The 20,867-nt window shown below is 46.9% G+C and overlaps 1 protein-coding gene across 6 annotated transcripts in view; it reads left to right on the top strand.

Annotated features, from left to right (window-relative positions):
- dnaaf1 (dynein axonemal assembly factor 1) overlaps positions 1–20,867 on the top strand; it is a 162,423-nt gene that overhangs the window by 111,533 nt on the left and 30,023 nt on the right. For all 6 annotated transcript variants that reach the window (XR_011889223.1, XR_011889224.1, XR_011889225.1 and 3 more), the window contains exon 12: positions 15,790–15,956. Coding sequence is in view for 3 of the 6 variants with exons in the window: in XM_072279240.1 (XP_072135341.1) it covers positions 15,790–15,956 (167 nt within the window). In the remaining 3 variants the exon portion in view is untranslated. The remainder of the gene's footprint in view (positions 1–15,789; positions 15,957–20,867) is intronic.

A 20,867-nucleotide genomic window follows, 5' to 3' on the forward strand; every position in this document is an offset into this window, starting at 1 on the left:
CTTCCTCCCTCACCACCATTCAGGGCCCCAGACAGTCCTTCCATGTGAGGCGACACTTCACCTGTGAGTCGGCTGGGGTGATATACTGCGTCCAGTGCTCCCGATGTGGCCTTCTATATATTGGCGAGACCCGACGCAGACTGGGAGATCATTTTGCTGAACACCTATGCTCTGTCCACCAGAGAAAGCAGGATCTCCCAGTGGCCACACATTTTAATTCCACATCCCATTCCCATTCTGACATGTCCATCCATGGCCTCCTCTACTGTCAAGATGAAGCCACACTCAGGTTGGAGGAACAACACCTTGTATTCCGTCTGGGTAGCCTCCAACCTGATGGCATGAACACTGACTTCTCTAACTTCTGCTAATGCCCCACCTCCCCCTCGTACCCCGTCCGTTATTTATTTATTTATTATTATTAATTTCTCTCTCTCTCTCTCTCTCTCTCTCTCTCTCTCTCTCTCTCTCTCTCTCTCTCTCTGTCTCTCTCTCTCTCTCTGTCTCTCTCTCTCTCTCTCTCTCTCTCTCTCTCTCTCCCTCTCTCTCCTTTTTCTCCCTCTCTCTCCTTTTTCTCCCTCTGTCCCTCTCACTATACTCCTTGCCCATCCTCTGGGCTTCCTTCCCCGCCACTCCCCGCCTTTCCTTCTCCATGGGCCTCCTGTCCCATGATCCTCTCATATCCCTTTTGCCAATCACCTGTCCAGCTCTTGGCTCCATCCCTCCCCCTCCTGTCTTCTCCTATCATTTTGGATCTCCCCCTCCCCCTCCCCCTTTCAAATCTCTTACTAGCTCTTCTTTCAGTTAGTCCTGACGAAGGGTCTTGGCCCAAAACGTCGACTGTACCTCTTCCTATGGAAACACTCACAACATGCTGGAGGAACTCCGCAGGTCGAGCAGCATCCTTGGAAACGATGAGTTGACGTTTCGGGCCGGAACCCTTTGTCAGGACTGTAGAGGGAGGGGGCAGAGGCCCTATGAAGAAGGTGGGGGGAGGGTGGGAAGGAGAAGGCTGGTAGGTTCCAGGTGAAAAACCAGTAAGGGAAGATCAAGGGGTGGGGGAAGGGAGTCAGGGAGGTGATAGGCAGGAAAGGTGAAGAAAGAATAGGGGAAAACACAATGGGTAGTAGAAGGAGGCGGAACCTGACTCTCATAACTACCTCAACTATACCTCTTCCCACCCCGCCACATGCAAAAATGCCATTCCCTATTCCCAGTTCCTCCGTCTCCGCCGCATCTGCTCCGAGGATGAGGCTTTCCGTTCCAGGACATCTCAAATGTCCTCTTTCTTTAAGGATCGTGGTTTCCCTTCTGCTGTCATCAATGATGCCCTCACCCGCATCTCCTCCATTTCTCTCACCCCATCCTCTCGCCACCACAACAGGGACAGAGTTCCCCTTGTCCTCACCTACCACCCCACCCGCCTCCGGATCCAGCACATTATCCTCCGCAACTTCCGCCACCTTCAACAGGACCCCACCACTAAGCACATCTTTCCCTCGCCACCCCTCTCTGTTTTCCACAGGGATCGGTCCCTCCGCGACTCCCTGGTCCACACGTCCCTCCCCACGGATCTCCCACCCGGCACTTATCCCTGGAAGCGCAAGTGCTACACCTGTCCCTACACCTCCTCTCCTGCCGCTATTCAGGGCCCCAAACAGTCCTTCCAAGTGAGGCAACACTTCACTTCTAAGTCTGTTGGGGTCATCTATTGCATCCGGTGCTCCTGATGCGGCCTCCTCTACATCGGTGAAACCAGACGCAGATTGGGGGACCACTTCGTCGAGCACCTCCGCTCCGTCCGCCACAACAGACAGGATCTCCCGGTAGCCATCCATTTCAACTCTGCTTCACATTCCCATTCAGATATGTCCATACATGGCCTCCTCTACTGCCATGATGAGGCTAAACTCAGGTTGGAGGAGCAACACCTCATATACCATCTAGGTGGTCTCCAGCCCCTTGGTATGAACATAGAATTCTCCAACTTCTGGTAATTCCCTCCCCCTATCCCTATGTCACTCTGCCCCCTCCCCCAGCTGCCTATCACCTTCCTCATGGTTCCACCTCCTTCTACTACCCATTGTGTTTTCCCTATTCCTTCTTCACCTTTCCTGCCTATCACCTCCCCCACCCCTTTATCTTTCCCCTTCCTGGTTTTTCACCTGGAACCTACCAGCCTTCTCCTTCCCACCCTCCCCCCACCTTCTTTATAGGGCCTCTGCCCCTTCCCTTTTCAGTCCTGACGAAGGGTTCCGACCCGAAACGTTGTCTGATTGTTTCCACGGATGCTGCCCGACCTGCTGAGTTCCTCCAGCGTGTTGTGAGTGTTGCTTTGACCCCAGCATCTGCAGATTAATTTGTGTTTACTCTTCCTATAGATGCTGCCTGGCCTGCTGCATTCACCAGCATTTTTTATGTGTGTTGTTGGGAACATGACACAGATACTTCTCTGGGAACATAAGTCATGTACATTATTTACCTCACCTGGTTCTCTTTTCAATGACCAAAACCTCATAACCTTCACATGACCTCTCCCAACCCTCAAGATAAATAGTCATTTCATCTTGTTAAGTCATTCTCAAAGTTTTTCTGGCATTTCCCTTCAAAGTAGTTGGTAGATAAAATAGTTGTAGACATCTGAATAAAACAGATGCATTGGGCCAGAGGGCCTTGTTCCAGGCAGCTTAACTCGTGACTCTAAAATTGAGTGACCTAAATGAATAGGTTAGTTTCATATCCTATCCTACACTCGTAGTTTGTACATATATGTACCCCATCTCCTTGCAGTGCTTTTTTTCTTTCACATCCCCTTTGACCAAAAAAATGAGCAAACTCCCTCTGCTATCAGAATGAAAAACAGTGAATTAATTAATGTGCCATGGTTGATTTTATTAATGGTGCAAAAACACCAAGGTGATTTAAATTTTAGCTCACTGCCTACCCTATTTTAAAATAAAAAGGCCAGGTAATCATTCTGAATCAAGATGAGCCAAGTTGTGGAGTCCATTGAGATTGTGGCTCATGTCTTAGTTGCTTTTTAAGTTCACAGGGATTGTTTAGTGGGCAGGGAAGGGAGTTCAAAGTAAAAATTTATTATCAGAGTACATGTATGTCACCACATACAACCCTGAGATACTTTTTCTGCAGGCATACTTAGCAAATCTATCTATAGAACAGTATCTGTAAAAAACCGTGAAAATGCAGATATAAATTAATAGCAATAAATAAATATAATAGGAGACCATGGATTTGCGCCTTGGAAGGCTTCCAGGGTGCAGGCCTGGGCAAGGGTATATGGAAGACTGGCAGTTGCCCATGCTGCAAGTCTCCCCTCTCCACGCCACCAATGTTGTCCAAGGGAAGGGCACGAGGGCCGATACAGCTGGGCACCAGTATCGTCGCAGAGCAATGTGTAGTTAAGTGCCTTGCTTAAGGACACAACACGCTGCCTCAGCTGAGGCTCGAACTAGCGACCTTCAGATCACTAGACCGACACCTTAACCACTTGGCCACGCAATAAATAATGAGTATGAAATTAAAATATAACAGTCCTTAAGTGAGTATAGCTATCCCCTTTTGCCGAAAAGCCTGATGTCTGAGGGGTAGTAAATGTTCTTGAACCTGGTGGTGCGAATCCTGAGGCATCTGTACCTTCTACCCGATCGCAGCAGCGAGAAAAGAGCATTGCCTGTGTGGTGAGGAATTTTGATGATGGATGCTGCTTTTCTACGGCAACATTTCCTACAGACATGGTCAATGGTTGGGAGGGTTTTACTCGTGATGTACTAGGCCGAATTCATTACCTTATCTTCCACTCAAAGGTATTGGTCTTCCCATACCAGGCTGTAATACAACCAGACTGCACACTTTCCACCACACATCTATAGAAGTTTGCCAAGGTTTTTGATGACATGCTGAATCTCCGCAGACTCCTGAGGAAGTAAAGGCACCGTTGTGCTTTCTTGGCAATAATATTTATATGATGGGTCCTGGACACGTGCTCTGAGATAGTGACCCTAGGAATTGAAAGTTTCTGACCCTCTCCACCTCTGATCCTCTGACGATTACTGGCTTCCCTCTCCTGAAGTCTACAATCTGTTCCTTGGTCTTATTTACGTTGCATGAGAGGTTGAGGTTATTACACCACTCAGCCAAGTTTTCAATCTCCCTCCTACACGCTGATTCATCACCCCCTTCGATACAGCTCACAACAGTGGTGGCATCAACAAACTTGTATATGATGTTGGAGCTGACTTAACCACACAGTCATAGGTGTAAAGCCAGTACAGCATATGCCTGCTGTGCTCCAGTGCTGATGAGATTGTGGAGGAGATGTTTTTGCCAATCTGAACTGACTGGGGTCAACAAGTGAGGAAATCCAGGATCCAATTGCACAAGGGGATATTGAGGCCCAGGTCTTGGAGTTTACTGATCAGTTTTGAGGGAATAATGGTGTTCAATGCTGAGCTGTAATCAATAAGGAGCATCCTGATGTATGCATCTTTGCTGTCCAGATGTTCCGGAGTTGTGTGAAGAGCTAACGAGATAGCATCTGCTGTAGATCTGTTGCTTCAGTAGGTGAATTGGAGCAGATCCAAGTCACCATTCAGACAGGAGCTGATGTGCTTCCACACCAGCCTCTTAAAACTGTGAATATAAGTGCCTCCAGGCAAAAGTAATTTAAACAAGTTATCATGCTCTTTTTGGGCACCAGTACAACTGAAGTCTGCTTGGAGCAGGTGGGTACCACACACTGCCGGAGGGAGAGGAGAATTTATCTGTGAATACAGCAGCCAGTTGGTCAGCACAGGTCTTCAGTACTCGACCAGTTAGAGGTCCGGTTAGGGTTCAGGGACATTAACTTGGAGGAGTCAGAGATCAGGTGTCTGCTGATGTGGATTGATGACAAAGGACGTCCAGAGTCCGGGCCTCCACTCTGCCCAGGTGATGAAGGACATCCGTTGATGTCTGGCGGTCCCAGATTGAGCAGGAGGCATGAGGATACATGAGTTCTGTCATTGGCTACTCCAGGGTCAATACTGAAGATTCAAGCCCAAAGGTTGATTGGAAATCTAAGCCCGATGACCAAAGCCTGGAGTTGGAGGACTGTCCATGTTCGTGGATGGAGGGAGGACCACTTCCTTTTGTTCTTCCTTTCTTACTATAATTCTTGAGTGTTCCTGTTTTTATTTTACTTTGCCAAATTTAATGTTGTTTCAAGCTTCATCTTCTAAGAGCTTGAACTATTGCAGTAAACTGTTATCTTCCTTTACCCTGTGTTCCTCAACAATAAAGATCATTCAGATGTGCCTGTGAGGTTAATTACATTTTTTTTTGTTGGCTTTTGTTGTTTGCTTTAAACATTGGTGGGATCAGTACTTGGAGCCCAGGTAGCTTTATCACCAGATGAGATAAGATTGCCCAAGCAGCTTATGATGCTGTCTGTCAAGAAGCCAGGAAATGCTGGGTTGGGTGTTCCAACCTATGAAATTTCCAGCATAAACATTTAGAAAATGCAGAGCTTCACAGGTTGTACATAACAAGGGCAGGAATTCGTTTTAATTGTGTGGATTCATGATGGGCAGAGAACATAACATGAAAAAGACTCTTTTATTTGGGAGGCCATGTTTTTAAAGTTGCCAATGTCTGTGCATGGAATCTCTAGGTGACCATAAAAGTACAGAGGTTTTTCAGGTTCACTGAGTTTTATGAGTAGTATGCATTGTGGCTATTACTCTCGGCTTGAAAGCCAGTGAGTGACAGATCAGACATTCCAGTCCTCCAGCCCTCCACAGCTGCCTTGCCCAGCTGTTCTGCTTCCATTTGAATAGGATTGGTGACTGGCAATCAGAATGTTGTGTAGCAAAGTGGTTTGCTTTTTCTAATCAACACTGATGTTTTACTTTCTTTATATGATAGTTTTTTTTGGTAATTTATTTTTTATTAAGTTCATCATCAACATTTCCATAAGATTGGCTATCCACAGCTGCCGGAAGTGAGGCCTCCGCCGCCGACCTTGGAAATGGAACCCGAGGCTCAGCTGGAGTGGAGGCCTCCGCAACCATGACTTGGCTTAAGGACTTGTTTCAGCCAGGAGCCCGGCCATCCGGGATTAAGTGTTGGCTTCGGGGCCCGACCCAATCGACAGCCCGGGCCCCTGGCAGCTGGAAGTGGCAGTGGAGATCGATTCCTGCGGGATACGTCCACCTACCTCAAAGAACTGACAACAGCACACTGCATCGATGGAAACCTGGAAAGATGCACTATTTTCCGAGGAAGCGTGGGAAAAGAGCTGGGCCACTGGTCAGATTGAAGCTGAAGGGCTTCAGGGTCCCTATGCCCACCATCCCACTAGCTCACACAGAGAGTGGTGAATCTGTGGAATTCTCTGCCACAGGAAACAGTTGAGGCCAGTTCATTGGCTATATTTAAGAGGGAGTTAGATATGGCCCTTGTGGCTACGGGGGTCAGGGGGTATGGAGGGAAGGCTGGGGCGGGGTTCTGAGTTGGATGATCAGCCATGATCATAATAAATGGCGGTGCAGGCTCGAAGGGCCGAATGGCCTACTCCTGCACCTATTTTCTATGTTTCTATGTTTCTAATGTGCAAGCCATAGAGAACAAGGTGGATGATCTTAAAGGGAGACTCACCTACTGCAGGGAGATGCAGAACTGCTGTGCATTCTGTTTCACCGAGACCTGGCTCTCCCCTGCCACCCCCGGCTGTTCCATCCGACCGGAGGGACTTACGATCCTTCGGATGGTCCGCACGGCGTCTTTGGGCAAGATGAGGGGAGGTGGTGTCTCCCTACTGATCAACACTGCGTGGTGCTCGGACACAGGGGCACTGACAAGCTCCTGCTACCTGGACCTGGAACACCTGTCGGTGAAGTGTCGTCCCTACTATCTGCCATGGGAATTGACCTCGGTCATACTGACAGTGGTCTACATTCCCCCCCAGGCGGACGTGGAGTGTGCTTTGAACGTACAGTATGCCAACATCAGTGAACTTGAGACCAGGGATCCAGAGGCTTTGCTCATTACAGCCGGGGACTTTAACCAGGCCAACCTCAGAAAGGCGCTGCCAAAATTATACCAACATGTCTCCTGCCCCACTAGAGTCCCGAATATACTTGACCACTGCTACACAGCAGTCAAGGATGCCTACTGTTCCGTCCCATGACCTCACTTTGGAAAATCGGACCATCAAGCCTTACTCCTCCGCCCGCCTCACAAACAGAAACTGAAGCGGGAGGTCACGATGTCAAAAGTAGTGTCGCGTTGGATGGAGGAAATGGATGAGGTCCTCCGTGACTGCTTTGAATCGGTGGACTGGTTAGTATTCAAGGACTCGGCAGTTAATCTCGATGAGTATGCCTCAGCTGTCACGGACTTTATTTGGAAATGCACGGATCCTGTTGTTCGACTATACCTCTTCCCACCCTGCCATGTGCAAAAATGCCATTCCCTATTCCCAGTTTCTCCGTCTCCGCCGCATCTGCTCCAAGGATGAGGCTTTCCATTCCACGGCATCTCAAATGTCCTCTTTCTTTAAGGATCATGGTTTCCCTTTGCCGTCATCAATGATGCCCTCACCTGCATCTCCTCCATTTCCCGCACTTCGGCCCTCACCCCATTCACCTGCCACCACAACAGGGACAGAGTTCCCCTTGTCCTTACCTACCACCCCACCAGCCTCCGGATCCAGCACATTATCCTCCGCAACTTCTGCCACCTTCAACAGAACCCCACCACTAAGCACATCTTTCCCTCTCCACCCCTTTCCACTTTCCGCAGCGATCGGTCCCTCCGCGACTCCCTGGCCCACACATCCCTCCCCGCAGATCTCCCACCCGGTACTTATCCCTGTAAGCGCAAGTGCTACACCTGTCCCTACACCTCCTCTCTTGCCACCATTCAGGGCCCCAAACAGTACTTCCAGGTGAGGCAACACTTCACTTCTGAGTCTGTTGGGGCCATCTATTGCATCCGGTGCTCACAGTGCGGCCTCCTCTACTTCGGTGAAACCCGACGCAGATTGGGGGACCGCTTCGTCAAACACCTCCGCTCCGTCCACCAAAACAGACAGGATCTCCCAGTAGCCACCCACTTCAACTCTGCTTCCCATTTCCATTGAGATGTGTCCATACATGGCCTCCTCTACTGCCATGATGAGGCTAAACTCAGTTTGGAGGAGCAACACCTCATATACCGTCTAGGTAGTCTCCAGCCCCTCGGTATAAACATAGAATTCTCCAACTTCTGGTAATTCCCTCCCCCTCCCTTCCCCTATCCCTATTTCACTCTGGCCCCTCCCCCAGCTGCCTATCACCTCCCTCATGGTTCCACCTCCTTCAAATACCCATTGTTTTACTGCCTATCACCTCCGTGCTTTCCCTTCCCCACCCGTTTGTCTTTCAAATTACTGGTTTTTCAACTGGACCTACCAGCCTTCTCCTTCCCACCCTCCCCCACCTTCTTCATAGGGCCTCTGCTCCTTCCCTCTTCAGTCCTGACGAAGGGTTCCGGCCCGAAACATCGACTCATCGTTTCCACGGATGCTGCCTGACCTGTTGAGTTTCTCCAGCGTGTTGTGAGTGTCTCTATAGTTAGGGGGTCAGACAGGCAGTTCTGTGAACTGGGGAAGTAACTCGGATGGTAGTTTGCCTCCCAGGTGCCAGGGTCTGGGATGTTTCAGATTGCGTCCACAATATCCTGCAGTGGGAGGGAGAACAGCCAGAGGCCGTGGTACATATTGGTACCAATGACATGGGTAGGAAAAGGGAAGAGGTCCTGAAAAAAAGAGTACAGGGAGTTAGGAAGGAAGTTGAGAAGCAGGACCGCAAAGGTAGTAATCTTGGGATTACTGCCTGTGCCATGTGACAGTGAGAATAGGAATAGAATGAGGTGGAGGATAAATGCGTGGCTGAGGGATTGGAGCAAGGGGCAGGGATTCAGATTTCTGGATCTTTGGGAACTCTTTTGGAGCAGGTATGACCTGTACAAAAAGGATGGGTTGCACTTGAATACCAGGGGGACCTATATCCTGGCAGGAAGGTTTGCTAAGGCTATTGAGAGTTTAAGCTAGAATTGTTGGGTGGGTGGGAACCAACCTGAAGAGACTGGGGAAGAAGAGGTTGGCTCACAATTAGAATAAGCTTGTAAAGAGTGCCAGAGGGAGGATAGGCAGGTGATAGAGAAGGGACGCGCTCAGATGGACGGATTGAGATGTGTCTATTATAACACATATATAACACATATAACAAAGCGGATGAGCTTACAGCGTGGATCAGTACTTGGAGCTATGATATGGTGGCCATGACAGAGACTTGGATGGTTACTTCAAGTGCTGGGTTTTAGATGTTTCAGAAAGGACAGGGAGGGAGGTAAAAGAGGTGGGAGCATGGCACTGTGGATCAGAGATAGTGTCACGGCTGCAGAAAAGGTGGATGCCATGTAGAGATTGTCTACGGAGTCTCTGTGGGTGTAGGTTAGGAACAGGAAGGGGTCAATAACTTTACTGGGTGTTTTTTATCGACCGCCGTATAGTAACAGGGATATCGAAGAGCAGATAGGGAAACCGATCCTGGAAAGGTGTAATAATAACAGAGTTGTCGTGATCGGAGGTTTTAATTTCCCAAATGTCGATTGGCATTTCCCTAGAGCAAGGGGTTTAGAGGGGGTGGAGTTTGTTAGGTGTGTTTGGGAAGGTTTCTTGACACAATATGTAGGTAAGCCTACACGATGAGAGACTGTACTTGATTTGATTTTGGGAAGTGAACCTAGTCAGGTGTCAGATCTCTCAGTGGGAGAGCATTTTGGAGATAGTGATCATAATGCCATCTCCTTTGCAATAGCATTGGAGAGAGATAGGAACAGACAAGTTAGAAAAGTGTTTAATTGGAGTAAGGGGAATTATGAGGCTATCAGGCAGGCAATTGGAAGCTTAAATTGGAAACAGATATTCTCAGGGAAAAGTACAGAAGAAATGTGGCAAATATTCAGGGGATGTTTGTGTGGAGTTCTGCATAGGTACGTTCCAATGAGACAGGGAAGTTATGGTAGAGTACAGGAACCGTGGTGTATGAAGGCTGTAATAATTCTAGTCATGAAGAAAAGAAAAGCTTACGAAAGGTTCAGAGAGGTAGGTAATGTTAGAGATCTAGAAGATTATAAGGCTAATAGGAAGGAGCTTAAGAAGGAAATTAGGAGAGCCAGAAGGGGCCATGAGAAGGCCTTGGCAGGCAGGATTAAGGAAAACCCCAAGGCATTCTACAAGTATGTGAAGAGCAAGAGGATAAGACGTGAAAGAATAGGACCTATCAAGTGTGACAGTGGGGAAGTGTGTATGGAACCGGAGGAAATAGCAGAGGTACTTAATAAATACTTTACTTCAGTATTCCTTATGGAAAAGGATCTTGGTGATTGTAGTGATGACTTACAGCAGACTGAAAAGCAAGAGCATGTAGATATTAAGAAAGAGGATATGCTGGTGCTTTTGGTAAGCATCAAGTTGGATAAGTCGCCGGGACTGGATGAGATGTACCCCAGGCTACTGTGGGAGGTGAGGGAGGAGATTACTGAGCCTCTGGTGATGATCTTTGCATCATCAATGGGGACAGGAGAGGATTGGAGGGTTGCGGATGTTGTTCCCTTATTCAAGAAAGGGAGTAGAGATAGCCCAGGAAATTATAGACCAGTGAGGCTTACCTCACTGGTTGGTAAGTTGATGGAGAAGATCCTGAGAGGCAGAATTTATGAACTTTCGGAGAGGTATAATACGATTAGGAATAGTCAGCATGGCTTTGTCAAGTGCAAGTCGTGCCTTATGAGCCTGATTGAATTTTTTGAGGATGTGACTAAATGCATTGATGAAGGAAGAGCAGTAGATGTAGTGTACATGGATATTAAGGTACCCCATACAAGGCTTATTAAGAAAGTAAGGAGGCATGGGATCCAAGGGGACATTGCTTTATGGATCCAGAACTGGCTTGCCCACAGAAGGCAAAGAGTGGTTGTAGACGGGTCATATTCTGCCATGGAGGTCGGTCACCAGTGGAGTGCCTCAGGGATCTGTTCTGGGACCCTTACTGTTCGTGATTTTTATAACTGACCTGGATGAGGAAGTGGAGGGATGAGTTAGTAAATTTGCTGATGACACAAAGGTTGGGGTTGTTGTGGATAGTGTGGAGGGCTGTCAGGGGTTACAGCGGGACATTGATAGGATGCAAAACTGGGCTGAGAAGTGGCAGACGGAGTTCAAACCAGATAAGTGTGAAGTGGTTAATTTTGGTAGGTCAAATATGATGGCAGAATATACTATTAATGGTAAGACTCTTGGCAGTGTGGAAGATCAGAGGGATCTTGGGGTCTGAGTCCATAGGACACTCAAAGTTGCTGCACAGGTTGACGCTGTGGTTAAGAAGGCGTACGGTATATTGGCCTTCATCAATTGTGGAATTGAATTTAGGGGCCGAGAGGTAATGTTACAGCTATATCGGATCCTGGTCAGACCCCACTTGGAGTACTGTGCTCACTTCTGGTCACCTTACAACAGGAAGGATGTGGAAGCCATAGAAAGGGTGTAGAGGAGATTTACAAGGATGTTGCCTGGATTGAGGAGCATGCCTTATGAGAATAGGTTGAGTGAACTCGACCTTTTCTCCTTGGAGCGACGGGGGATGAGAGGTGACCTGATAGAGGTGTATAAGATGATGAGAGGCATTTACCATGTGGATAGTCAGAGGCTTTTTCCCAGGGCTGAAATGGGTGCCACAAGAGGACACAGGTTTAAGGTGCAAGGGAGTAGGTACAGAGGAGACGTCAAGGGTAAGTTTTTGACTCAGAGAGTGGTGAGTGCGTGGAATGGGCTGCCAGCAACGGTGGTGGAGGCGGATACAATAGGGTCTTTTAAGAGTCTTTGGATAGGTACATGGAACTTTGAAAAATAGAGGTTTATAGGTACTATTAATTTCTATGGTAGGGACATGTTCAGCACAACTTTGTGGGCTGAAGGGCCTGTATTGTGCTGTAGGTTTTCTGTGTTTCTATGTTTTTCTAATCACTACATGGATGGCAACCACCATCAGACTTGAGGACCATATGGAGGGGTGAAGCCCAGGGGCTGTTCCACTGGTGTATAATGCCAAGTCTTTCCATGTTGGCAAACTCAACCTTTGCGGTTGCCAGCTTCTCTGAATCCAGGCTACTCTTACTGGCATGGACTCGTCGGCTAGTTGTGGGAATGTGGTGTTCATCCTAATGTTTTGTGACTGTAGTGGAGAATGTGGGCACGGTGAGGTTTGGGAATTTTGCCCAGCAGTCGAGTAAGTACATGCGGAGGTGCATGCGCTTGACAGAGTTATTATGGGAAACTTACTCAGGGGGCAGAGTAATGAACCGAAGTCCTTGACATCCACAAGAAGACAGTTCTGAAGACCGACTAACAGTTCTTGGCACACAGGAATTCTGCACTGAGTAGAGGTCTAGCCACTTTAGCCAGGACAAGTCTAATGTGTAGTGTTGCCCACTGAAGCACAGTGTCACCTGTCACCTGTGGTGTCCCATAAGCCTGGATCCTGCTGCTGTTGGCAGCTCCAGTGTGGTTTCATTGCTCTTTGCCTTCTCATTGATAGGCGGTGTTGGCAGCACACTCACTTAAGCATCCGTGTCACACGAAGCATCATCCTGAAAGGGTGTCTGTAAAATACAGTAGATGACCCTGGCAGCTGGAACTTACGACGTTCACAGAGCTCTGATGTCCCAATGCACTGGCACTGTCAAAGCTGCAAGATGTTCGGCACATCCTAGAGTTCATACCAAAGTGAGCATGGTAAAAACACAGAGCTGCCCTTTTCTTTTTCTCAGCCATGGGTGTGCTTATGTTAGGGACCTGGCTTATTGAGGTAGAGAATGGAGGAATGTCGCACTGCTGCCTGGCTGAGTGTAGGCTATCAGCCATTCTCGCAGGCTCCCTATAGTCCTTCATGGATGCATTAGCGAGGGTTATGCGAAATTGATCAGGCATTTGCTGTGGACCGCGCCCCCCCCCCCCTTCTTCTCAGACGTCCCAAGAAGTCTGGCTCATTAGCGCCTCGCCAGCAACCACTGGATCCTGTGGTGATAAACACACCTTTCTCTGGCTTTGTATGTCTAGGATGTATACTAGGATGTGCAGCGTAGGTTCACAAGGTTAATTCCCAGGATGGCGGGACTGTCATATGTTGAAAGATTGGAGCGACTGGGGTTGTATACACTGGAATTTAGAAGGATGAGAGGGGATCTGAATGAAACACATAAGATTATTAAGGGATTGGACATGCTAGAGGCATGAAACATGTTCCCAATGTCGGGGGAGTCCAGAACCAGAGGCCACAGTTTAAGAATGAGGGGTAGGCCATTTAGAACGGAGTTGAGGAAAAACTTTTTCACCCAGAGAGTTGTGGATCTGTGGAGTGCTCTGCCTCAGAAGACAGTGGAGGCCAATTCTCTAGATGCTTTCAAGAAAGAGTTAGATAGAGCTCTTAATGATAGTGGAGTCAAGGGATATGCGGAGAAGGCAGGAACGGGGTACTGATTGTGGATGATCAGCCATGATCACAGTGAATGGTGGTGCTGGCTCAAAGGGCTGAATAGCCTACTCCTGCACCTATTGTCTATTGTCTATATGCAACTTTGGTCCTGCTCAATTCCATGTCTAGCTTGCCAAACCCCAGTCTGTGTGAATGCTGTGTGATTTGCTGCAGGACCAAAGTTGCATATAGACAACAGATCATACACTGCATAAAATTTATAAAGAAGTGTATTTAAGAATGTTAATTTAAGCAAACAGTTATTAAATGAAAGGGGGAGAAAAAACAAAAAGGGCTCATTACTCTAGAACATTCTCCCAATTTCACTATTCTGATTGGCTTACAGCACATTCCTCAGTTGAATAACAGGCGTCATATCTTAGCTCAAAACCAAACAAGCTGAAAGCAGAAGAGACTGCTCTTACAGAACTGCTAAACTGAAATACCTACAGTATAATAGTAAAAATCTTAACCAGGGCGTTAGAGTTGCTAGAAGAGTTTTTTAAAAATAAGACAAAGATGCTGATTTCTCAGGAGAGACAGCATGTGATCCATCAGCTCTGAAGGCCTAGCATCACCAAGACCGGGTAAGAAGAATAACTGTTTGGCACACTCAGACTCTGATAGTCCAAAAGTCTGTAAAAGGTGAGTTTTCAGTGATTGGTATTTATAGTGTTCAGGCAGGTGTTCAAGCAGACTCTCCACTCTTGCAGCCGTGAAATTGCTGAGTGATCCTAGTACGCAGTGACTTCTCACAAAGCGAGCTGGGCCTCAGCCTGTAAAAACTAAGCAAGAGCATTTTGGTCCCAAACTTCGGCGGTTTCAAAACAACTGCATTAGCCAACATGTTCAATAACTCCGGAGTCAAACTCAACCATCAGCAGCAGCAATGCAGGTTTTGCAAATAAAACCAGGTGAGGTGTTTTATGCTTAATGAAACCTGTAACACATTTTATTGAACTCCAAAACCTCAACACAAAAGTCTTCAAAGAAACTTTCATAATAATGTCATCATGTCAGACCAGCCTCTTAAAGCGAAACCCCAGCTCAATGTAAACAACAGGAATTCTGCAGATGCTGGAAATTCAAGCAACACACATCAAAGTTGCTGGTGAACGCAGCAGGCCAGGCAGCATCTCTAGGAAGAGGTACAGTCAACGTTTCAGGCCAAGACCCTTCGTTAGGACTAACTGAAGCAGCTCAATGTCAGTGTTTGTGAATTGTATACATTTCTTCCAGTTAGATCACCCTACACCCTCGAATGGGAAATGCTACAAGAAGTGGTGGATACAGCTCAGTCCATCACAGGGAAAGCCCTCTCCACTGGTGTCACAGAAACGCAGCATCCATCATTAGGACCCCCACCACCCAGGTCATGCTCTCTTCTCGTTGCTGCCATCAGGAAGAAGGTACAGGGGGCCTCAGGATTCTCACCACCAGGTTCCAGAACAGTTATTACCCCTCAACCATCATGCCTTTGAACCAAAGGGGATAACTTCACTCAACTTCATTTGTCCTGTCACTGAACTGTTCTCACTACCTACGTCCTCACTTTCAAGGAGTCATTATCTCATGTTCTTGATACTTATTGCTTGTTTATTATTACCATTATTTCTTCTTTATTTTTATTGGGTTATATGCCTCAGTTGGTGCGGTCTTTCATTAATTCTATTGTGGTTATTGGATTTATTGAGGATGTCAACAAGAAAATGAATCTCAGGGTTGTGTCTGGTGATGTATATGTACTTTCATATATAAATTTACTTTCAACTTTGAACGGTTCACTACCACAATCAAAATTGGCCCTTGTTTTAGTTTTATTGCAGTCACATACTATTCTTTAATGGCCATTTCCAGCCATACAATTTAAAATACAGCGAGACAGCACACGGAAATAATTTCTGTTACTGAAGAACTTTAGTGAATTAACTGGATATTTACGACAATCTTTATCAAATTTCAAAGTTAAAAGTTAATTTACCATACGCCAGCCACAACTGCAGAATTTAATGAGTACTTTCACCATTTAAACTCATAATTTCTGTTTCACAAGACTATACCACAACCAGAAGACTGTGGTGCAAGTTTTATGGTTTTAACTTCCATTGCCTTTTACAATAGAGATACTTAAAAATTACAGCATGCAAACCACATTTTGGCCAAAATTGTTTATTATAAGCTTTCTCTTGTACAATCTACGTGTACTCCCTTGCAGGGCGTGTGCAGAGGCTTGGGCTCGAGGAGGCTGGAGTGCCGAGAAGGAAGAGAGGAAGCAGTGGGAAACAAGTGAACGGAGGAAGATACAGGAAAGTATTGATGCCTTGGTAGCAATCAAGAAGGCGGCTGAGGAGAAGCGCAGGCTCCAAGAAATGGAAGCAAAAGGTAGGGGCTGAGCTGTTGCCTGAACATCTTTAAAGTAGTCACACATTCTGCATACTTCAGATATCAAAACCATTAAACCACCCTACAATGTCAGTGTTTCCAAGAGGCATTGTGAATTGGGATATGAATATGTATGTACAGAGGGATCTTGGCGTGCAAGTCCATAGGTCCCTTAGCGGTAAAGCAGATAGATAGGGTGATAAAGAAGGCATACAACATAATTTCCTTTATTAGTAAATATTATAGAAGTTGTGACCTCAGATCCAAATACATAAAACTAACAGCACAGGTCCAGGCCTTTCCGTCCATAATGCTTGTGCTAACCAAGGTACGAAATTAAACTGGGATAGGCTTTCTCTTGTCCTCACCTACCACCCACTAGCCTCCATGTCCAGCACCTAATTCTTTGTAACTTCTGCCATCTCCATCACAGACATCCCCGCCTGCAAAAACTCATTTCAGGGAGGTAGCACCATCAATTTGTGGGAGACTTCCAGGAGAGGTGGGATGTCTGCAATAGAGTAGCTCCTTAGCAGCTGGCCAGCTAGTTTAAATAACGTTAGCTATGCTAATGAACGAATGACACCTGTTAAGCTCACCTGAACACGTCTTTTACAGTCTTAACCCACCATGGGCAATAGAAAAGTCACTGTTGCAAACAGTGCAGTGAGCAACACTGTCATTATTTTGACACCTATTAGGCAGAGGTACACTTTAGTGTAGTCTGGGGTGACCTACGTTTTATATTTTTTTTGGAACACTCTGCCTTGGCGCACTCTCGCTCATGCTCTCTCTCTTTCTCTCTCTCTCTCTCTCTCTCTCTCGTGGTTGCTCTCGTGCTCTCTCTTGCTTTCGCTCGCTTTCAAAAAAAATTGATTTCCATGATATTGTATATAATTTGCGGGCATCAGGGAGCCACTATTAATATGCGGGAGACTCCCGGAACTTCCGGGAGAGGTGGGATGTCTGCCATCAGGATCCCACCACCAAGCACGTTTTTCCCTCCCCCCACTTTTTACCTTCTGCAGGGATCGTGCCCTACACGACTTATTTGTTCATTCGTCCCTCTCCACTGATCTTCCTCCTGGCATTTATCCTTGCAAGCAGAACCTGCCCCGACGCCTCCTCCCTCACTACCAATGAGGGCCTCAAACAGGCCTTCCTGGTGAGGCGATACTTCATCTGTGAGTCTATTAGGGTCATCTACTGCATCCGGTGCTGTGACTTCCTGTACATCAATGCGACCTGATGTAGATTGAGAAACTGCTTCGCCGACCACCTATGTTCCATCCGCCAGAAGAAGCAGGATCTCGCAGTGGCCATTCATTCCACTTCCCATTCCCATTCTGACAGGTCAGTCCATGGCCTCCTCTACTGTTGCGATGAGGCCACGTCGATTTTTTGAACTTCTGGTAATGCCCCTCTCCTTCACCATTTTCCATTCCTATTCCCCCCCCCACCTTATCTCCTGACCTGTCCACCACCTCCCTCTAGTGTTCCTCCCACTTTTCTTTCTTCCATGGCCTTCTGTCCTCTCCTATCAAATTCCCCCTTCTCCAGCCCTGTATCTCTTTCAGCAATCAATTTCCCAGCTCTTTACTTCACCCCTCTTCCCCCTCCCAGTTTCACCTATCACCTTATGTTTCTCCCCCCACCCCCCCTTCTAACTCAAAATCAGAATCAGGTTTATTATCACTGGCATGTGATCTTTTTTTCTCCAGTGCTGATGAAGGGTGTTGGCCCAAAATGTCGACTGTACTCTTTTCCAAAGATGCTGTGCCAGGCTTGCTGAGATCCTCCAGCATTTTGTGTGCATTACCAAATTAATCTAATCACACCTGCTTGCACATGGACTATGTCCTTCACCCCCTGCTTGTGCATGTACCAATTTAAATGCCTGTTAACTGTTGCTATAACGTCTTCTTCCACTGCTTCTCCTTGCAATGTGTTCCAGGCACCCATTACTCTCCATGCAAAAGAGAAGCTTGCCACATCAAGGTGGCAGGCCCGAAGGAGTACCTGGTAAGGCTCTGAAAACTAGTGCTAACCAACTGTGGTATTCAAAGACATCTTCAATCTCTCATTGCTACGGTTGGATGTTCCCACCTGCTTCAAAAGGACAGTGTGAACTGCCTTAACAATTATCATCCGGTAGCACTCATACCTATGGTGATGAAATGCTTTGAGAGGTTGGTCATGTCTAGAATGAACTCCTGCCTCAGCAAGGACCTGGACCAACTGCAATTTGCCTACCACCACAATAGATTACAGCAGATGCAGTCTCAGTGGCTATTCATGAGGCCTTGGGTCACCTGGACAATGTAAATACCTATGTCAGGATACTGTTTACTGACTATAGCTCAGCATTTAACACCATCATTCCTACAGTCCCAATTGTAAAGCTACAGAACCTAGTCCTCTACCTTCCTCTGCAACTGGATCCTCGACTTCCTAGCTGGAAGATGACAATCTGTACGGATTGGAAATAACATCTCCACCTCGCTGTCAATCAACACCGGTGCACCACTGCAGTGTGTGGTTCGCCATTTTAGTAAATAAGATTGAAGATCTCCGAGCTTAGAGTGCTGTATCAGAGGGGCATTAGGACCTCTTGTATCCCTTGTTTTACGGAATCCTGGTTGATCCCTTCCGTGCCATACAAGCAATTCAGATTGACGGGTTCACTATACAGCATCAGGATGAAACTGTTGAGTTTTTCAAAAGCAAAGGTACAGGTGTGTGACGCATGATGAACTCTTCCTGGTGCACAAATGTATCTGTGAAGTCTCAGTTCTGCTCACCTGTCCTGGAGTTTCTTACAAGTAAGTGCCATCCATTTTACCTGCTGTAGATTTCAGCGATCATTTTGGTGGCAGTGTATGTTCCACCTCAGGCTGTTGTCAAAAAGGCGCTAGATGATCTGGGCAATGTGATCAACATGCAGGAAACAACACACCCTGATGCTTTCACCATTATTTTGGGGGATCTTAACAAGGTCAATTTGAGAAAGTTAACAAATCACTTGTAGTACCAGAGGAAACAACAGACTGGGCCACTGTTACACCACCATCAGGAATACCTTCCATACTATTCCATTCCCCCACTTCACAAAGTCTGATCACCTGGCTGTATTTCTACTTCCTTAGTGTAGTCAGAGACTGAGGACTGTGGCACCAGTAATGAGGACCAAGAAGGTATGGACAAGGGAAGCAGAGGAACACTTACAGGACTGCTTTGAATCGGTATTTAGCGATTAACTTTCGAATCTGGATGAGTATGCTGCAGTTGTTACCGACTTCATTAAAACCTGTGTGGATGAGTGTGTGCCTACAAAAAACTTGCTGTACATTCCCAAACCAAAAACCATGGATGAACCAGGAGGTTTGTCATCTGCAGAGGGCTAGATCTGTGACATTTAAATCTGTTGACCAGGTCAGTACAAGAAAACCAGGTATGACTTGCTCAGGGCTATTTCAAGAGCAAAGAAACAATTCCAAGTGAGGTTGGAGGCAACATCAAATGCATATCAACTCTGGCAGGGTTTGCAAGACATTACTTCCTACAAACCAAAACCCAATAGCATGAATGGCAGTGATGTTTCACTACCAGATGAGCTCAAAGCCTTCTATGCCCTCTTTGAAAGGGAGAATATAGCTACAACTATGAAGATCCCTGCTGCATCCGGTGACTCTGTGATCTCTGTCTCAGAGGCTGATGTCAGGCTGTTTTTCAGGTATGTGAACCTTTGCAACATGGCAAGCCCCAATGAAGTAGCTGGTAAGGCTCTGAAAACCTGCACTAACCAACTGGCGAGAGTATTCAAGGACATTTTCAACATCACACTGCTACAGTCCGAAGTTCCCACCTGCTTCAAAAAGGCAACAATTATTCCAGTGCTTTTGAAGAGTAGTATGAGCTGCCCTAACAACTATCGTCCAGCAGCACTCACATCTATGGTGATGAAATGCTTTGAGAGGTTGGTCATGGATAGACTGAACTCCTGCCTCAGCAAGGACCTGGAGCACAGCAATTTGCCTATCACCACAATAAGTTTACGGCAGACGCAATCTCAGTGGCTTTTCAGATGGCTTCAGCTCACCTGGATGTTACAAACACCTATGTCAGGGCGCCATTCATTGACCGTAGCTCAGCATTCAATGCCATCATTTCCACAATCCTGATCAAAAAGCTACACAACCTGGGCCCCTGTGCCTCCCTCTGCAACTGGATCCTTGACTTCCTAACCAGAAGACTACAATCTGTGCGGATTGGTGGTAATATCTCCTCCTTGCTGACAATCAACACTGGCGCACCTCAGGAGTGTGTGCTTAGCCCACTGTTGTACTCTCTCTACCCTCATGACTGTGTGGCTAGGCACAGCTCAAACGCCATCTATAAATTTGCTGATGATACAATCATATTGGTAGAATCTCAGATGGAGATGAGAGGGCGTACGGGAGTGAGATATACCAGCTAGTTGAGTGGTGTCATAGCAGCAACCTTGCACTCAGTGTCAGTGAGATGAAAGAGCTGATCGTAAACTTCAGGAAGGGTAAGACAAGGAAAGACCTCATAGAAGGATCAGGAGCGGAAAATGTGAGCAATTTTAAGTTCCTGGGTGTCAAGACATTTGAGGATCTAGCCTGGTCCCGACATATTGATGCAGCTATAAAGAAGGCAAGATAGCGGCTATATTTCATTCGGAGTTTGAAGAGATTTGGTTTGTCACCTGAAACACTCAAACTTCTACAGATATACTATGGAGAACATTCTGACAGGCTGCATCACTGTCTGGCATGGGGGTGGGCCGGGGGGGGGGGGAGCGGTTGCTATTGCACAGGGCCGAAAGAAGCTTCAGACAGTTAGAAAATTAGTCGGCTCCATTTTGGGTACTAGCCTCCGTAATATCCA

This window comes from Mobula birostris, chromosome 15 (genome assembly GCF_030028105.1).
Source record: "Mobula birostris isolate sMobBir1 chromosome 15, sMobBir1.hap1, whole genome shotgun sequence".
In the NCBI taxonomy this organism is placed as follows: Eukaryota; Metazoa; Chordata; class Chondrichthyes; order Myliobatiformes; family Myliobatidae; genus Mobula; species Mobula birostris.